Source organism: Mytilus trossulus, chromosome 2 (assembly GCF_036588685.1).
Source record: "Mytilus trossulus isolate FHL-02 chromosome 2, PNRI_Mtr1.1.1.hap1, whole genome shotgun sequence".
Taxonomy (NCBI): Eukaryota; Metazoa; Mollusca; class Bivalvia; order Mytilida; family Mytilidae; genus Mytilus; species Mytilus trossulus.
The window spans coordinates 44,326,768-44,343,470 of record NC_086374.1 but is presented as its reverse complement, the minus strand read 5'-3'; the positions used below and the strand labels follow the sequence as shown (position 1 = coordinate 44,343,470).

The following is a 16,703-nucleotide window of genomic DNA, read 5'->3' as shown; positions in this document are numbered from 1 at the left end:
GCTTGTATAAGAGATGAACATCGGGTTATAAATCTGCTGTCTAGATGCATTAGCGGATCCAGGGTGGGGGAGGGGAGGTCCGGGGGTTGGACCCCCCCCCTCTTTTTTTTGGCCGATCAATGCATTCGAATGGGGACATATAGTTGGAACTCCCCCTTTTCGTCCTGGATTGGGAACCCCCCTTTTTAAAATGGCTGGATTCACCCCTGAGATGTGTCTTTGATTATTTTAAAAATGTTCCCAATTAAGGCCAACGGATATTTCAAATAAAGCAGTGCGTACGTCCTCTTCCACGACTTAATCCCGAACGGAAAATCCAGATACCTATGCGTCTGTTTCACTTCTACTTTTAGATTGTTTCTGGATCATCAGTGGTCCATTACAACAGTTAATATATGAAACACACCACTAAAGAGAGAACCCGGCCTCGAGTGGTAAAAAAGGTGGACCGTAATATTCTGGCTACACGTTTTGAAGGCGGCATTGACATCATACCCGGTTTGCAAAATTTAAACGATTGTTGATTTCAATTGTTTAAATCCGTTACTGTTTTTCAACTCGTTATATTTAGGTCGAATACACAAACTTATTGTATTTATTTTTAATGCGGATGATAATTTTTATTTATGTAGGACTACAAGGTCATATAAACATAGATATTGAACTACATAAGGAATTTACCGATTTATAAGTAGATCTAGAACTACTGTAAAAAGTATTTTGAAATAATATATAAACAGGCATCATTGGGCGGTATAACTATCTACACTGACCAAAATATTGGAAACATTGCATTATTATAAAAAGCATGCAAATTTATATATAGCCGGGTTTACTGTTTAATTTCTCTAAATAATCATAATGCTGAAAATTTATAAAGCGCCCTTATATATACATAAAATAGACAATTACAGCAGGATAAATTAAACAAATCAAATAAAAAAACACAAAATGTACAATATTCAAAATATTCAAAATATATCAGATGCAAATACTGAAATAAAATACAACAATAAAGCCTACCATATAAATGTTCAATACGGAAAAAGATGATAAAATTCCACATTTGTCTGAAAATTACATGCCACAGGTTAAAACCCCCAAAAAAGAAATACCGAATGCTCCTTAAAAAGTAAATAGAAAAGACCCGTAAGAAAAAACAAATGTTGACTTTCAATCTAAAAGCAGCAAGAAAATTCTGAAAAAAAAAGCTCCAAATTTTGATTCAATATAGATGTGAATGTTTTATCCGCAGATAAAATGGACTGCAAAAGTCGCAACTCTGCAATACCAGAAAGGTCGTTTGCTGCCCATTGTCCAAACTTTATGCATTTTAGATAAATATCGTGCTTAGCCAAAATAGAGTACTCAAATTGATATTCACATAGGACAGTAGAGAAAATATGTACTACACGGTTTTGCATCTTCCCAAAATGTTATTGCATTCGCCGATTAAAGGTTATATAAAGATCAAACTGGTTGGGTTTTTTTGGCAAATAAAGATGTTTATCTTTGTAACAGATTGCCTTCGAAATCTTCTAAAGAGACGTTCGTCAGGTTTGTAATGATATGGAAGTACATGCATGTAATTCGGTCTAAATGTACACGCATGCCTCTAACTAAACGTTCCTAATCAGACTGAGTGTGCTCGCATACTTATTTATTCAGCATGCCATAGCAGGCCAAAATCAAGATATTTATCAATATGTTATGATGTGTCACATCTACTTACAAAATGTTTTCAATTAGAAGTGGGCATTACAACAGATCTATGCACCACTGTGACTGAGATTGTTCCTCGAATTAGCACTAGACAGAGAACGGAAGCATGACATTCTGGCTTTGCATGTTTTCAATTTAACCTTGAAATAGAAAGCAATTATTTGTAAAATAAAGACGCAATGCAAACAGTTCTTCTGTTCTATTGATTTTAAAAATCCGTTACTGTTTCTCAACTTCTATTATTTAGGTCGTATTATAATTCAGAATACAGACTGAGGATATATTATATGTATGCATGTAGATAAGGCAATTTAAAATTAGATTGTACGCTACATTTACCGATTTATATATACTGAACTTTTAAAGCATAGACCTAGAATTTAGAATGTCTGTCACTGTGTATAGTATTACATATAATACCGTATAGCGGGATATTTTCGCGGGGTGTAAATTTTTGCTTATTTTCGCGGATAGAACAAAATCGCCAAAATAAATTCCACCAATTTAAAAGTGTACATGCAAAGGTAATGTTAAAAATGTTGAATCTGCCAAAATAATAACCGCCAAAATATTTCGTATACCTTATTCAATGAAAATCGCGAAATTTTACACCCGCGAAAATAACCCGCTATACGGTAATATAATATGCTTCGTTCTTACCGAGTGTGGATGTGAATGTATACATCCCGTACAGTTTACGGACCCCTCTTCAACCAGAGAAGGAGTATAACACACGAAGAGGAGAGGTGCTTGTTGCCATCTTCCCATAAAACTTACATTTTTCTTATTTCTATTCTATACCTTAACGTATAACAGCAAATATTGCTTTTATTCAACAATGACATTTATTTTGTAACAATAAGGACATGGGATATGATTGCCAATGAGACAACAATCCGTAAGGGACCAAATGACGAAGATGTCGGCAAATATATCAGGAAAATGAACATGAGATTTGTTAGGTCTACACTATCAGTCGAAATAACTCTAATTGGAAAGAAAGGTTCCGAGTGGAAAGGCAGTTTTTTGTCTTGAAACAAAACATCAAAGGACTTCCTCACAGAGTTGTTGCTATGTTTCTTTAAAAATCTTGAATTTGATATCAACGGTCAGATCGGACGTGGATGTGTATTTATATACGTTTTACAGACTCCCTCTCTCGCAACAGTATGTTTCTAACTCTTGAAAGAGAGAGTTGCCTGTTATCATACTTTCACACAAATTGTTGTTTATATTTTTAAATTTCTATAGCATATGCACCCTTGGATATTCTTTTAAATAAGATATAAATTAAGAGAGCTTCAAGCTCATGTTCCTCCATTTTTTCCTCAATATAAATACTGCAGATCGAGATGGACACCGGAAGTCTTGGAGTAAACTTGCTTAACACTCTGTATTCAGATGCCTCTCATGCTTGCAATTTATACCATCTTTAATTCCTTATGAAAGACCAACGTATGGTATTTTGATTCGTTTTTTCTGGTCGTCAATTTCTACACAAATGGAATTTTGAAAAAAAGTGAAGTGTAATGGCTGGTTCAATTAGAACACATAAATTGTAGGGTGCATCTCTTTCTCATCTGTTGTCTTCATTCTCAGTTTGATATAAATGGAAGTAGGTTACCTCAAGACTGTAGACTAATGCTTTAGAGATGTCATTTGGTTATTCGTGTGTTAGGAATTTCGTTTATTGATGTATACTTCTTATATCCCTGTAATTCGCATATTCTCAATCAGTTTTACACGAATTCCTGTTAACTCTTCATTTATTTATTTGTTTGCCTACTTCAAAACAAATAAATACGAGCGAACATGATGATTAAACATTGCAGGCAATAAATTGTGTATTGATTCCTATTATATATAAAAGTGCATAGAACACATAATGCGTAAATGAGAAGGGTCGGTTTTCATAAATAAAGTATATTAACGAGTTGCACTTTGGAAAAAACCAATATGCAATATTAAAAACAAAATATGTGTTTCATTGTCGATGAATGTACTTTATTTGTTGTATTTTTTTCTACCTTCTGAAATATAAAGCTTTCAAAATTAGAAAAATGGTTTTCGAATGCCAATGATATATACCAGACAGACATATGAGACACAGATTGATTGATTGATTGCTGGGTTGCTTAACGTCCAGTGACAAATATTTCATGCATTTTCAGGACGACAAAAGTATCACAGAAAATGAAGAATACTGACAATATTATATAATATGTCTAAATGTAGGTAGTTATTAAGTAGACCCCTGATGTGCTATATCTTAATTTCGTTCTTCTTCTTCACATCGTCTGTTATATAAATAGCTATACATTCTATTGGATTTAATTATCGATCTGAATTTGGTATATCGCTGAATACAAGACTATTTTCCTATAATCTAAAAATATTGATACTGCGTCATACAATGATTCAGCTGTTCATTCCCCATTGGTCAAATGACGTCAACATTTATAGTTTTTTTTAAATTGAGATATTGATTTTTTAAACTCAATTTTGAAACTGTATTTTAAACGGAATATATAATGATAGTTTACTGAAAACAGTATATCTAAATATTATCCTTTTATCATTTCGATACGTATGTACAAGTATTAGCAAAGCTACATCAGCTAAACAGCTGATAACTTATTATAGATAGGTTTATCTGCGAAAACGTGCAGTTTTGAAAACTTTATTTCTTCTGTGTATAATACACATATGACACATTGCATTCCATCAAAACTTTTAGCGTACTTTAATCTGAAATATCGAAAAATTAAGCGTTAATTATACTCGAAACATTAGACGTACCTAGTGAGAAACGCGTCACTGCAAACTTTCGGATCCAACAACAAAGAAACTCCGTTTGTCGTTTAAATTTTACAGATATAGCTCACTACATGCACTAGCACAATGACCGGCTGTATAAGTACCGAGCCACACTAAAGTGATTTTACCAAGAATGGACTAAACAGAAAAGGTAAAAATTTACAAGAGAAAAAGAAAGAATACTATAACACGATATAAAGATGATAAACGACGTCAGAACCTAGAACTATAATTCAAGACCATCATGTGAAAGTTGTGAAGTTGATACGAAATATTTATCATAAAGGTCTTGGTATCTGCCAAAGAGCTTTTTTAGAAATAGGACGAGACTTTCTTTGTAAATTGACATAAACCAGGTTTATAAACTTTCTGCTCAGACACTGGTGACGTTTTATAAAGTCTTAGTAGCAGCTGCAAGCTATTGATTACCGAATGAGGAGAAATATATTCCCCATATGCAAGTGAAGTTGGTATATTGCTACTAAGGTGGGGGTGGGGTTGGGGTGAAATAATGATTTTAAAATTTGAATCGTCTCTTTTGTCACAAACTCTGCTACTGAGAATGCCGCGTTTGTCAAATTCAAGATAGGTATTAAGTGAGGCGGAGGAAGCCGTCTCTGTTGTTTCTTTAATTTCCAGTTATGGATGATAAAGGTATGCAACCAACTGAGAAAATGCTGAGTAAATTGAAAGAACATCATCAATATTGTAGAAATTACCAGGTGTCATGTACTCCAGACAATATTTTAACTTTTCGAAATTTTGGGTCCTCAATGATCTTCAACTTTATACTTGTTTAACTATTTTGACCTGATCGTCACTGATGAGTAATATGAAGACGAAACACGTACACGTGTCGCTGCGTATCAAATTACTAGCCTAGTACCTTTAATAAATTTTAGAATGCATTGCTCAATTCGCTTGTTAATCCTTCAATAATATACATTCGTTGGAATATGCTTTTCTCATATGCTATATATATTTAAAGGTACTGCATTGGTTGTGGCCAAGTTACCGGAAGTCCTTTCTTCTGACAAATGTTCAAAATCACGTAGTACCATGAAGATTAGACATGACCCTCCCCTTTTGCAGATTGAAGTCCTAGGTTTCTTAAATTAATGTTCGACATGAGTCTGTACTTGATTATACATTACTAGTCAGAAGTGTATTTCATGCAGCAGTTTATAAAAAAATACGAAATTTAACTTTTAATTTTGCCTTATATGAAAATAGATAGTTTATATATATTAATATATATATGTATGTGAACTTCTCTCCCTTAGAGAGGTGTGGCCTTACAGAATTCTTTCAAGCATAAACTTGTGTACTTCCGATTTAAGACACATTCTATAATTGTTAAAAAAGGTAACTTTTATTATATTTTTGGTACAATTCTGTTGCTATTTTCCATTTAATGATATCACGTCTTGACCACAATGCTAACATGCAAGTGGACAAAATTCAAAGACCAGGAAGTACTATTAGAAATAACTTCCTATTACTAAGGTGATGTACATGTCATGTATATTGATACGGGTTTTACTGCGCTTTACATAAGAATGGTAATATTAAGCAATAGTTGTGGTATGATTACCTATGAGACAACTTTACACAATAATCTAAATGACGTACAAGTTCAAAACTATAGGTCCTTATACAAAACCATAAACCGTAAAGTTATCTATAAAATGCCTAGAAATGATAAATGTGAAATTATTCAAACGAGAACCCTATTATTATTTTTATTTTCTAGTTTGCGCATCTGTATGGACATGGCCTCCGATCAAAATGATAATTACAGTAAAACTGAAGAACTGTCGAGGTATATTTGGAAGTCATATCTGTGTCATGGAAAGGCAAACTCAATAACAAACATAGCTAAGAATATGGCATTAGTCTACGACTGTATAAGTAGTAATAGATCTAACTGGGACCAATATTCAGGTGGCAGCACATTTGATGGGACGTCTGATTATGGGAAGAGCGATGTCGATGATATGATTGTGTTTAGGGGTGTAGTTGTTAAACATAGCGAAAGTAATGATTCAAATAAAGAAAAGAAAAACAGTTCTGATGAGCAAAAACATCGTACTGTACTGGTTACCGAATCATCAAACTGCAGTCCTGGATATTATAGGCTGATTACAGCAGCTGACTTTGAGACATTTGCGTTAATTTTTGGTTGTCAACATGAGGATTTGGTAGAAGAAAGATCAGGCAAAACTTATCTATCAAGCGACAAATTTCTTCAGTTCATGATAAAAAGATTTGAGCATACAATACCACTGAACACCACTGAACACACAGTGCACGGACCATCTATGAAATTTGCTCACGATAACATATATGGTTATCACATTAATAGACCAGACCTTCCGTTAGATCATGACACTGCTCACGCAATTATTTACGATCAATCGCCTATTTGTATGCAAGAATGGACCCAAAGAGAAAGAAGATTTAACTGGCCAAGTCAAAACATGATAGAGAAAATTCAAAAACTATCATGGCATTTCGTTCCTGTAGGTGATAGATCGTCGCTCAATTTCTCACTCGAGTGGCGATTATCTTTTCTCCTTGGCGAGCGAGAGCTAGCTTGGAATTTGAATGATACACAAATACAATGCCTTGTTATTTTGAAGAAATTACGGAATACTCTCCTGGAGCCTGTTTTCCCAGACCTTATAACATCTTACCATTTGAAGAATAGTGTGTGTTGGTTGTCAGAGGAAACTGATATTGACCAGTGGGTTCCGGAGCAACTACTTTCAAGAATTGGAGATTGCTTGACGTACCTAGTTGATGCTGTTGAAAAAGAAAAATTGCCTCATTATTTTCACAGACAACGTAATTTATTCCATAATAGATTTATTGAGAAAAGAATAAAAAATCAAGTGATTTCCAAACTTTGTTCGATTAGGAACAATCTATTACAATGTGCAATGAGTTATGGTCTTCCAGCAGACAGTCATTTATCTAAATATTGGAAAACACACACAGGAAACATCGATGGGGTTCTAGAATCTTCCAAACGAAACAAGGAACTCAATGAATTATTTAACCTGAAGAAAAAGGTCAGTATACAGTCAAGATTTAACCAGGGAATTTCATATCTATTTGCGAACATTTCAGATGCCTGCGAATCTCTTCATAAACTTGTACAGACTTCCAAAGCAATTGGTGAACTTTTAGATGTCGATGTTAACTTTAAAACTAAAATTCTGAAATGTTTAGATATTCAAATGGGTTTTAGATATTACGCGCAATATATTAATGAAGAAAATGTACAAAGGAAAGAAGAATTACTTAGAAGTACAAAAAGGCACTTTGAAGATGGTGTTTTGATAGATGATTTCACTGGAGCTCTCTATTCTCTATCTTTACATTTTTGTTTAAAGGAATACAATACCGTCATAAGTAAAATAAATACAATTTTGGGCCAAAAGAAATACCTTTTGTACACTGGGAAGTGTTCCCTTCTACATGGAATCGAGTTAGGGATGCCCAATGGAAACATATTTCAAACATCCGAAGCTCCGGTGACCGCAGATGAAGACGACATAATTGAAAGTGCATTTGATTTTATCTTTTCACGTGACCACATTTCTTGCTTACCTTATCCGTTACAAGTAGAATGTGCCATGGTTATGATCCAGGACTATGGAGAGAGATTCATTCTTATTCATCCGGCTGTCTATATATTCCTCTTACTGCAACTGTCATGTCTAAAAATATATAATTTTCCAGCAGCAGACGAAGCATTAAAACATCTTGAAGAAGCAGTCAGTAATATTGGGGAAAATCTACATAGGTATCGATCACTCAACATTTTAGGATACAGCTATTCTGCCCATAAAAGGACAAATGAGGCTCTGGAATGCTACAGATTATCACTTTATCATTCACGCAGTAAATTACCACGTGTGAAGAACGCTGCAATTTATCATGTTGCTATATTAGCTTATTATACGTATAAATTTTACGAATTTTTCCGTATTCCAATCGGTGTAGGCTGTAGCTTTGTTCCATCAACGGATGAAGAAAGCACTCACAATAGCAGTGGTGTAGAAGATATTATCTATAGCCGAAATTAGATATGATAATTTCAGATGGAAATACGCAATAATGTTAAAACGGTGAATTTTCACACGTTAGAAAAATCATCTACAGTAGTTTTAGAATGTTTTTGATATTTCAAAGCCCATTCATTAGTCATCAGATTAGTTATGTCGCTTCTTTTTTCAATGAATTATTAGTAGTAGTATTATCAATATTCACTGTGTAAATGTTGCCATAGCATTTTTAGAAGTCTGACAGTCACACTTAAAATGTTGCCGTTTTTTTTTTGCACTTGATATGATTTGCCGTTTATGATGTGCACTAACTATAATATTCTGAAATAGAATCGTCTTCTAAAATACAAAAAATATATTACCATGCACTAATACCCCACTCATTCGAGGAAAATAGACATTCTTCACATGGCTAACATTGTTTGACAAGGTACATGTACAAAATGATGTGCTGTTAACCTAGTATTATGATACTAGTATGTTAATATTTGATTTGATAGCTGGTTGTTTCTTATAATTGACAAAATTAACATGCTGAGTGTTTTTCTGGCATAATTACAGTCTGTTAAACTAAAATATAATCATTGTATCTATGGTGAGTTTTTATACTTCATGAAATCCGTCAAAAAAGGGACAAATATAGTAATCTTTGGTTACTTTTTGTACTTCGTTAAAAAGGGTACAAATATAGAAAAGGCAGATCAGAAACCAAGTCAAAGAGAGGCGGACAACACCAAAGCCAAAATGAAAAGAAACAAAAGGAGAAAGAATATTATGGATTATAGAAAGCGACAGTTCACATGAAGACATTTTACCCAATTTCTGTGCTGTGCGTCTGGAGCGTTTTTCTAAATATTTACCTTCGTCAGGAACGGTTTTGACATACCAAAGCCATTCATATTAAAATGAATGTTCATATTATTATTTTTAATTTCAAAACCTAATACTTGAAAGTGAAGGATGCATAAAAACAAAAACAAAAATAACAATAAAATGTAATCAAAAATAACCTTTAAAACCAAAATCAATCAAAGGTCAACTATCCCTTTTTAAATTCTAAAATTGTGCATGCTAGTCGAAAAAATACACTTCCTAGGAAATATTGTTTATGGCATTTTGTTGATAGCTAAAGGCAACAGTAGTATACCAGTGTTCAACAGTTATAAATCGATTGAGAAAAAACTAAACCCGGTTTACAATCTAAAACTGACGAAACGCATCAACTATAAAAAGAAAACAGCGAAACAACAGAAAACACAAAAATATAAAATACGACAATGCAACATACAGAGAAACTATACGATAACAACTGACATATTCCTGACTTTGTACAGGACATTTTAAGACAATATAGTGGTTTGAAGCTGGTTTTATGGCTAGCCAGACCTCCTCGCTTTGTGACAATGTTAAAAATACTGCTAAAATGACAACAGTACACGACGGAAGAACACCCAAGACAGATAAATACATTAATAAATTATATGATAGTACTTTTCGACATGTTTACCACAGAATAACAGCGTATAACTAAAATGGATTTGGAAGCCTTGGGCAATGTGTTCACAACTTATTTTTTAAAGGTGTCATTAGTGTTTGATGTTGTATTCAAGTAGATCCTGCTCCATGTGTGGCACCTGTCATGTTACTCATGAAATTACAAATCTGGTCCTGATATTGTCGAAGGCGTGATTTCAACTTCACCACTTGAACCTTGACATTCTTGTTTTAATATACTCCTTGTATTCAGAAAAAACAATCTAGCCAGGAAATCACAATAGGAAATACAAGCCCCATAATATTGTATCAACTAGAAGATATACTTCATATGAATGCGCTGCTGGAATGTTGCTTCTTTGAAATGGAAATGATTTGTTTTGCAATTCTTTCATTCTTATAAGGGTTAACTAAATATATTTTGTAATAGCTGTTTGTATTTGCCCAGCCCCCCCCCCTTTTTTCATCCCCTTTTTAATTCGTTTATTGCACATTTGATTGTTTCCAACTATCCTAATATGTGCAACTATTTAAAATAGATGGATAATTGAATTTATCAAAAGAAGCATGGGATTCAAAATGAATTATGTTTAGAAAATATGTTTCGCAAGTAAGTTTAACACACATAGCATGTGTCATGAATACGTAGTTCAACCCTAAATAAGTTCATTTCGTTTAAGAAGAGTTTTGTTTAAATGCGAATTGATTGGGTGCAATCGGCTGGTCGCAAGATACCTGACCATCCAAGCTGTTGGTATTATAAATCTAGTACTAAGTAATCTTTCGCCGGTGTACTGATGATGCCGTTTTAAGACTGTTAATGTATTCGATATAAGGCATGAATGTGCACTCACCAAACGGCATGCCACTTCGTGTCGGACAGGCAAGGGTAGCACCGACATGATCCAATATATTCGATAGTTGAAAGTTTCTTTTAAGAATGATAAATTAAAACATTAAATGGCATATTCCTTTCATTTTACTGTGTCCGAAAACTCAACATACACCGTATAATGTAGCTTTTTTTTTATAACATTTCGTTTTTAGAAGCAAATCTTCTATCAAACGAAATTCTCGTTTTGAACATAATTTTTTGAAAACTTAACTAAAATGTATTTGTTATATTTGATGTTATTTGTTATATTTGATGTTGTATTTGTTATTCTCGTGGTATTTTGTCTGATGCTTGGTCCGTTTCTGTGTGTGTTGCGTTTCGGTGTTGTGTCGTTGTTCTCCTCTTATATTTAATGCGTTTCCCTCGGTTTTAGTTTGTTAACCCCGATTTTGTTTTTTGTCCATGGATTTATGAGTTTTGAACGGCGGTATACTACTGTTGCCTTTATTTGACCTTTTGTAGATAAAAAAATATATGATTATGGGTTACTTAAGATCAAACTAATGCTGTGGCCATGTTAATACTAAATACATTCATCGGAAGGTACCAAGACGTTGTTGATAAATATTCCGTATCAACTTCACAAATAATACACGATGGGTTGAAGTATAGATTCTGCGTACTGACGTTGTTTATCATCTTGATAATGTATTTTTCTTTATTAATATTAGTTTAACTATTAAGTCTTTTTTGTTGTGATAATCATTTGACGTGACTCTCTACCTAAGTATCCCATCATACTTTGAATGACATAATTATTGTATAACTACCTGTGTGACTGCTGTACCCATTCATTTGACCTTTTTATTTTACCTATTGTGTCTATTTGATTTATGCACACGTCGTTGTCATTTAATGAAATTTGATGCGAATGTCATGCATGTGAGAAGTCAGTAAAAACAAACAAGTTTAATCATTACATCTACATAAGAAAATGCCTGTACCAAGTCAGGACTATGACAGTTATTATCCATTCGTTTGATGTGTTTGAGCTTTTGAGTTTGTCATTTAATAAGGGACTTTCCTTTTTTAATTGTCCTCGGATTTCAGTATTTTTGTGATTTTAATTTTAAAATCATAAAAAAAAAGATCGAAGCTGAAATATTATTAGCATTATTTAGTTTTTAATGAAAACAAGCGAAAATTAACTGTGATGTAACAGTATTTTGTTCCGTACTGAAAACTTATTAAAATAATTTTCGATCCGGTTATGAATAAACTCATCATAGATACCAGGATCAAAATGAACCGACTTTTGACAAAACTTTGAATAAGCGTTAAAATTATCAAATTTATGTTAGTCCGATGGTCGAGATTAAAAGGGCTTAATAAAAAATAACAATATTAAAACAATTGAATAGCTATAACCCAAATTTTATATATTCACATGTCTGTTCCAAGTTGAAGACAGGTTATAACGTTCTGTTAGATTAATTTACATGCAACTATTCTAAACTATTTTTTCGTTTGATCTGGTTGTTGTCTATTTGACATATTCCCCCTTTCCAAATTCAATCTATTTTTTGTTGTTTTATAATTCTCTTTCTTTTTTTTTAACTGGGGCAAATTTTTCTTTATTTTCATATATCAACTTTCCTTAAAAGAGAGTTCGTTTCAGAAAGTATTCGAATAATATATTTTGTTTAAATTTTGTATATGGTCGGAGTCATGTATTTGAGATGAATAAATTTATGTCAAATTTAAATACTTGTAAATTTCTACCGACGAAAAGATTGCTTCATCTGTGTTTGGCAATACCTTTTTGAAATATCAGTGCTCTTGGTCTTTGTATGTGCATGATACGAGCATCTCTAGTAAGTCTTTTGTAGACGTAAAGTGCCTCTGGCGTACACAATGTAAGCCAGGTATCATTACAACCACTGGTTCGATGTCACTGCAGTGAGAGGTTTCCGCCTGCTCGAGGGTATCATCAGTCTGGTAGTCAGCACATCTATGTTGACACGACATACCATTGATATGGTCTTGTTAATTGTCTAGATAACTTTAAATTGTTTGAAATACTGAGGATTTTCTATCTCTTGAATAGTTATCTTAGCAATGTTTGGCTAAACCTTTCGGAATGTTGGGTCCTAAAAAGCCTACGTCGTACTTGTAGAGCGTCTTTAACAATAAGTCGTGTGTGGACGAAACGCTCGTTATGTGTATGTTCCGGACCATATGAGTATTTGGACCATACGCGTATGGTCATGACCATAGGGGGGTTCTGAGTGCATCTTCTTTATACAGTAAGACTAAGACCCCACTTATGTTGAGAATTACTTTATGTGTGTAAAGATGTTAATATCAGTGAAAATACACCTACTTCATGTAATTGCAGTAATTCCGAATATATTTATGGACCCATTTCCCATGTTATAACAGGAGATCTTAACATCGTTCAAGACCGAGAGTTAAAATCATTCCTCAGTAAAGGACCTAAATATCGTCCCCCGTCAATTATTAATTGGAATGAGTGTCGTAATATCATCCACGACTCACTCCATACTTACTGTATGAAATGGATAAAACGGGAAAAAGCTGACAAAAAATCTTTGGACTCTTTTTTTAATTCAGTAATGAAGATAGTTGATATACGTATTCAACATTTTAAAGAACATTTTACTATTAACAATAACCACAATAAACCTATTTCTCGTATCAAACATAAACTAAAAGAACTAGCCAAGGAATTTGTTTTTGTCCCGGCCGATAAAGCTGCTAATAATATTATTATTGTTTGACGTAAATTTTACATTGAGGTTCTGAAAAAGGAAATCACCAATTCACCAACATTCCAACTGACTCCATTTTCAGAAAACGAAATCTGTAACAAACATAAACTTTTAGCCACCGCTTTACAAGCAGAGCCAAATACAATGAAAGTCCCAACTATGCATTGGCTTCCGAAGCTACACAAAACCCCTTACAAATATAGATTTATTTCGTCTTCAAGCCATTGTTCAACTACTAAATTGTCTATTCTTCTTACCAGCACACTTGGTACAATTAAAAACCTTATAATAAATTGTTCAAATAAGGCCTTCGAAAATAGTGGAATAAATTACTTTTGGAGTGTCAAGAACTCGTTGGAAGTACTTGATAAATTGCATGCTTATGTTGGTAATTTTGAATCTGTTCAAAGTTTTGATTTTTCTACCCTGTATACCACATTGCCTCACATTCTCATTAAGAAAAAATTCACACACCTAATTAAATGGGCATTCAAAAAATCAGAATGTGAATATATATGTTCAAACTCTTTTAGGTCATTTTTTAGTAGCAATAAACAAAAAAACTATGTTAATTGAACATGCTTTGATACTATATATGCCCTTGAATTTTTACTAAATAATATTTTTGTTCGCTTTGGGGATTCCGTATATCGTCAGATTATCGGAATTCCAATGGGGACTAACTGTGCACCACTTATTGCGGACCTCTTTTTGTATTGTTATGAGTTACAATTTATGACAAAACTAAGCAAGGACCCATCAAAACAACATCTGATAAACAAATTTGATAATACTTTTAGATATTTGGATGATATTTTGGCTCTCAATAATGACGACTTCAGTATGTATATTAATGAAATTTATCCTGCAGAACTTACTTTAAATAAAGCTAATACTAATAATGACCACTGCCCTTTCCTCGATCTTGATATCTATATCACTAACGGAAAGCTGAATACTAAAATTTATGATAAAAGGGATGATTTTTCATTTCCTATCGTTAATTATCCGTTTTTAGATGGTGACGTTCCCATGTCACCATCTTACGGTGTTTATATATCTCAACTTGTACGATTCGCTCGTGTATGTAACAATGTTTTAGATTTTAACGAGAGAAATTTATGTATTACTGAAAAATTATTACACCATGGTTTTCGATATCACAAACTAGTCAAAACATTTACTAAATTTTATCATCGGTATAAGGACATCATTCGTAAATATAGCTCAACATGCAGACTTTTTATACGTTCAGGTATTTCACATCCCATTTTTTATGGAAATATTCTTTATAAAGCACAAAAGTGTCAGTATTCACCTCAGAAACTTACAAAACCTTTGAATAGACTTATTAAGAAGGGATATAATAACGATACTGTGGTCAAGTCATTAAAGATTGCATATTTTGGCGTTAATATTGAGTCACTGATAAGATCTTTGCGTCGGAACTTTAACACATTTATTCTAAAAACAGTTGTTGGCATGACACGGGTTATGTTCTTCTCATATATGTTATGATGGTATGATACTAAACCCCTAACGGGAAGGATTGTGCCTGATGTTCATATGATGAAATCATAATCTTTCAGTCAGTTTAATTGAAGTCTGGAGCTGGCATGTCAGTTAACTGCTAGTAGTCTGTTGTTATTTATGTATTATTGTCATTTTGTTTATTTTCTTTGGTTACTTCTTCTGACATCAGACTCGGACTTCTCTTGAACTGAATTTTAATGTGCGTATTGTTATTCGTTTACTTTTCTACATTGGTTAGAGGTATAGGGGGAGGGTTGAGATCTCACAAACATGTTTAACCCCGCCGCATTTTTGCGCCTGTCCCAAGTCAGGAGCCTCTGGCCTTTGTTAGTCTTGTATTATTTTAATTTTAGTTTCTTGTGTACAATTTGGAAATTAGAATGGCGTTCATTATCACTGAACTAGTATATGTTTGTTTAGGGGCCAGCTGAAGGACGCCTCCGGGTGCGGGAATTTCTCGCTACATTGAAGACCTGTTGGTGACCTTCTGCTGTTGTTTTTTTATTTGGTCGGGTTGTTGTCTCTTTGACACATTCCCCATTTCCATTCTCAATTTTATTATGAAGTATCATTAGAGATTTCTTGTAGTAAAGTTATAAAATAGACGAAATTGTTGAACTTAAAATTCAGGATAAAACATACTATCTTCTCCCTAATTATGACAATGAGGACAAAACTGACAAAAAAAAGATTTCATTTTTACAATTGGGAACTTTCCATTTTTAACCGGATTTTTGTGACAAAAATGTCGGTTATTGATTTGGGGATGCTCGGCGGGCGGTCGGTCGGTCGGGCGGGCGGTCGGTCGGGCGGGCGGCAATCAAAGGTTGTCCGTGCATTAACTAATGAACCATTCAACCAAAGCTTTTAATATGTTGTTACTGACAACTAAATGAAGGTCAAGTTCAATAATGACGATTTTGACTTTTACCGTTCAGGAGTTATGGTTCTTGAAAGATCGTAAAATGGTGTTTTCATTCACGTTGTTGCATTAACTCACGAACCATTCAATCTAAGCTTTTCAAATTTTAATATGTTGATACTGATGACAAAATAGAGGTCAAATTTGATATTGACAATTTTCACTTTCACCAATCATCAGTAATGGTTCTTGTGATATTGCCAGGACACAAATAAATTCTTATTAATCCGGTTTGCTGTCGTTGTGACAGCCTCTTGTTATGTATCATCATTCCAGCAGTATGTCTGCATATGGGTATATATTTTCAGTTGATAAAATATTCCAGAGCTTGCGTTTCCCTATTTTGATTTTCTTGGTACAAGGCTGCTACTTACAAGAAAGCTATTGAACTAATAGTTCCAAATGGTAAAATTGAAGTCATCCCTTCAGAGAGATTGAGGACGGCATCAAATGTTCATTGACCCTTACAGATGACTTAATATTAAGTTTCTAGTGTATTGTTAATCTATTTGTTA

At 33.5% G+C, this 16,703-nt stretch overlaps 2 protein-coding genes across 2 annotated transcripts in view; one reads left to right on the top strand and one right to left on the bottom strand.

Annotated features, from left to right (window-relative positions):
- Positions 1-16,703, bottom strand: part of LOC134705788 (uncharacterized) — a 474,551-nt gene that overhangs the window by 74,489 nt on the left and 383,359 nt on the right. The window lies entirely within an intron of this gene.
- On the top strand, positions 5,827-9,205 carry LOC134707328 (uncharacterized). The gene is made up of 2 exons (XM_063566997.1): positions 5,827-5,904; positions 6,293-9,205. The coding sequence occupies exon 2, from the start codon at positions 6,306-6,308 to the stop codon at positions 8,631-8,633; it is 2,328 nt and encodes a 775-aa protein (XP_063423067.1). The 5' UTR covers positions 5,827-5,904; positions 6,293-6,305; the 3' UTR covers positions 8,634-9,205.

What these genes read in the sequence shown, in the direction of transcription:
- LOC134707328 (XM_063566997.1), top strand. Translation starts at nt 6,306, where the DNA reads ATGGACATGGCCTCCGATCAAAATGATAATTACAGTAAAACTGAAGAA.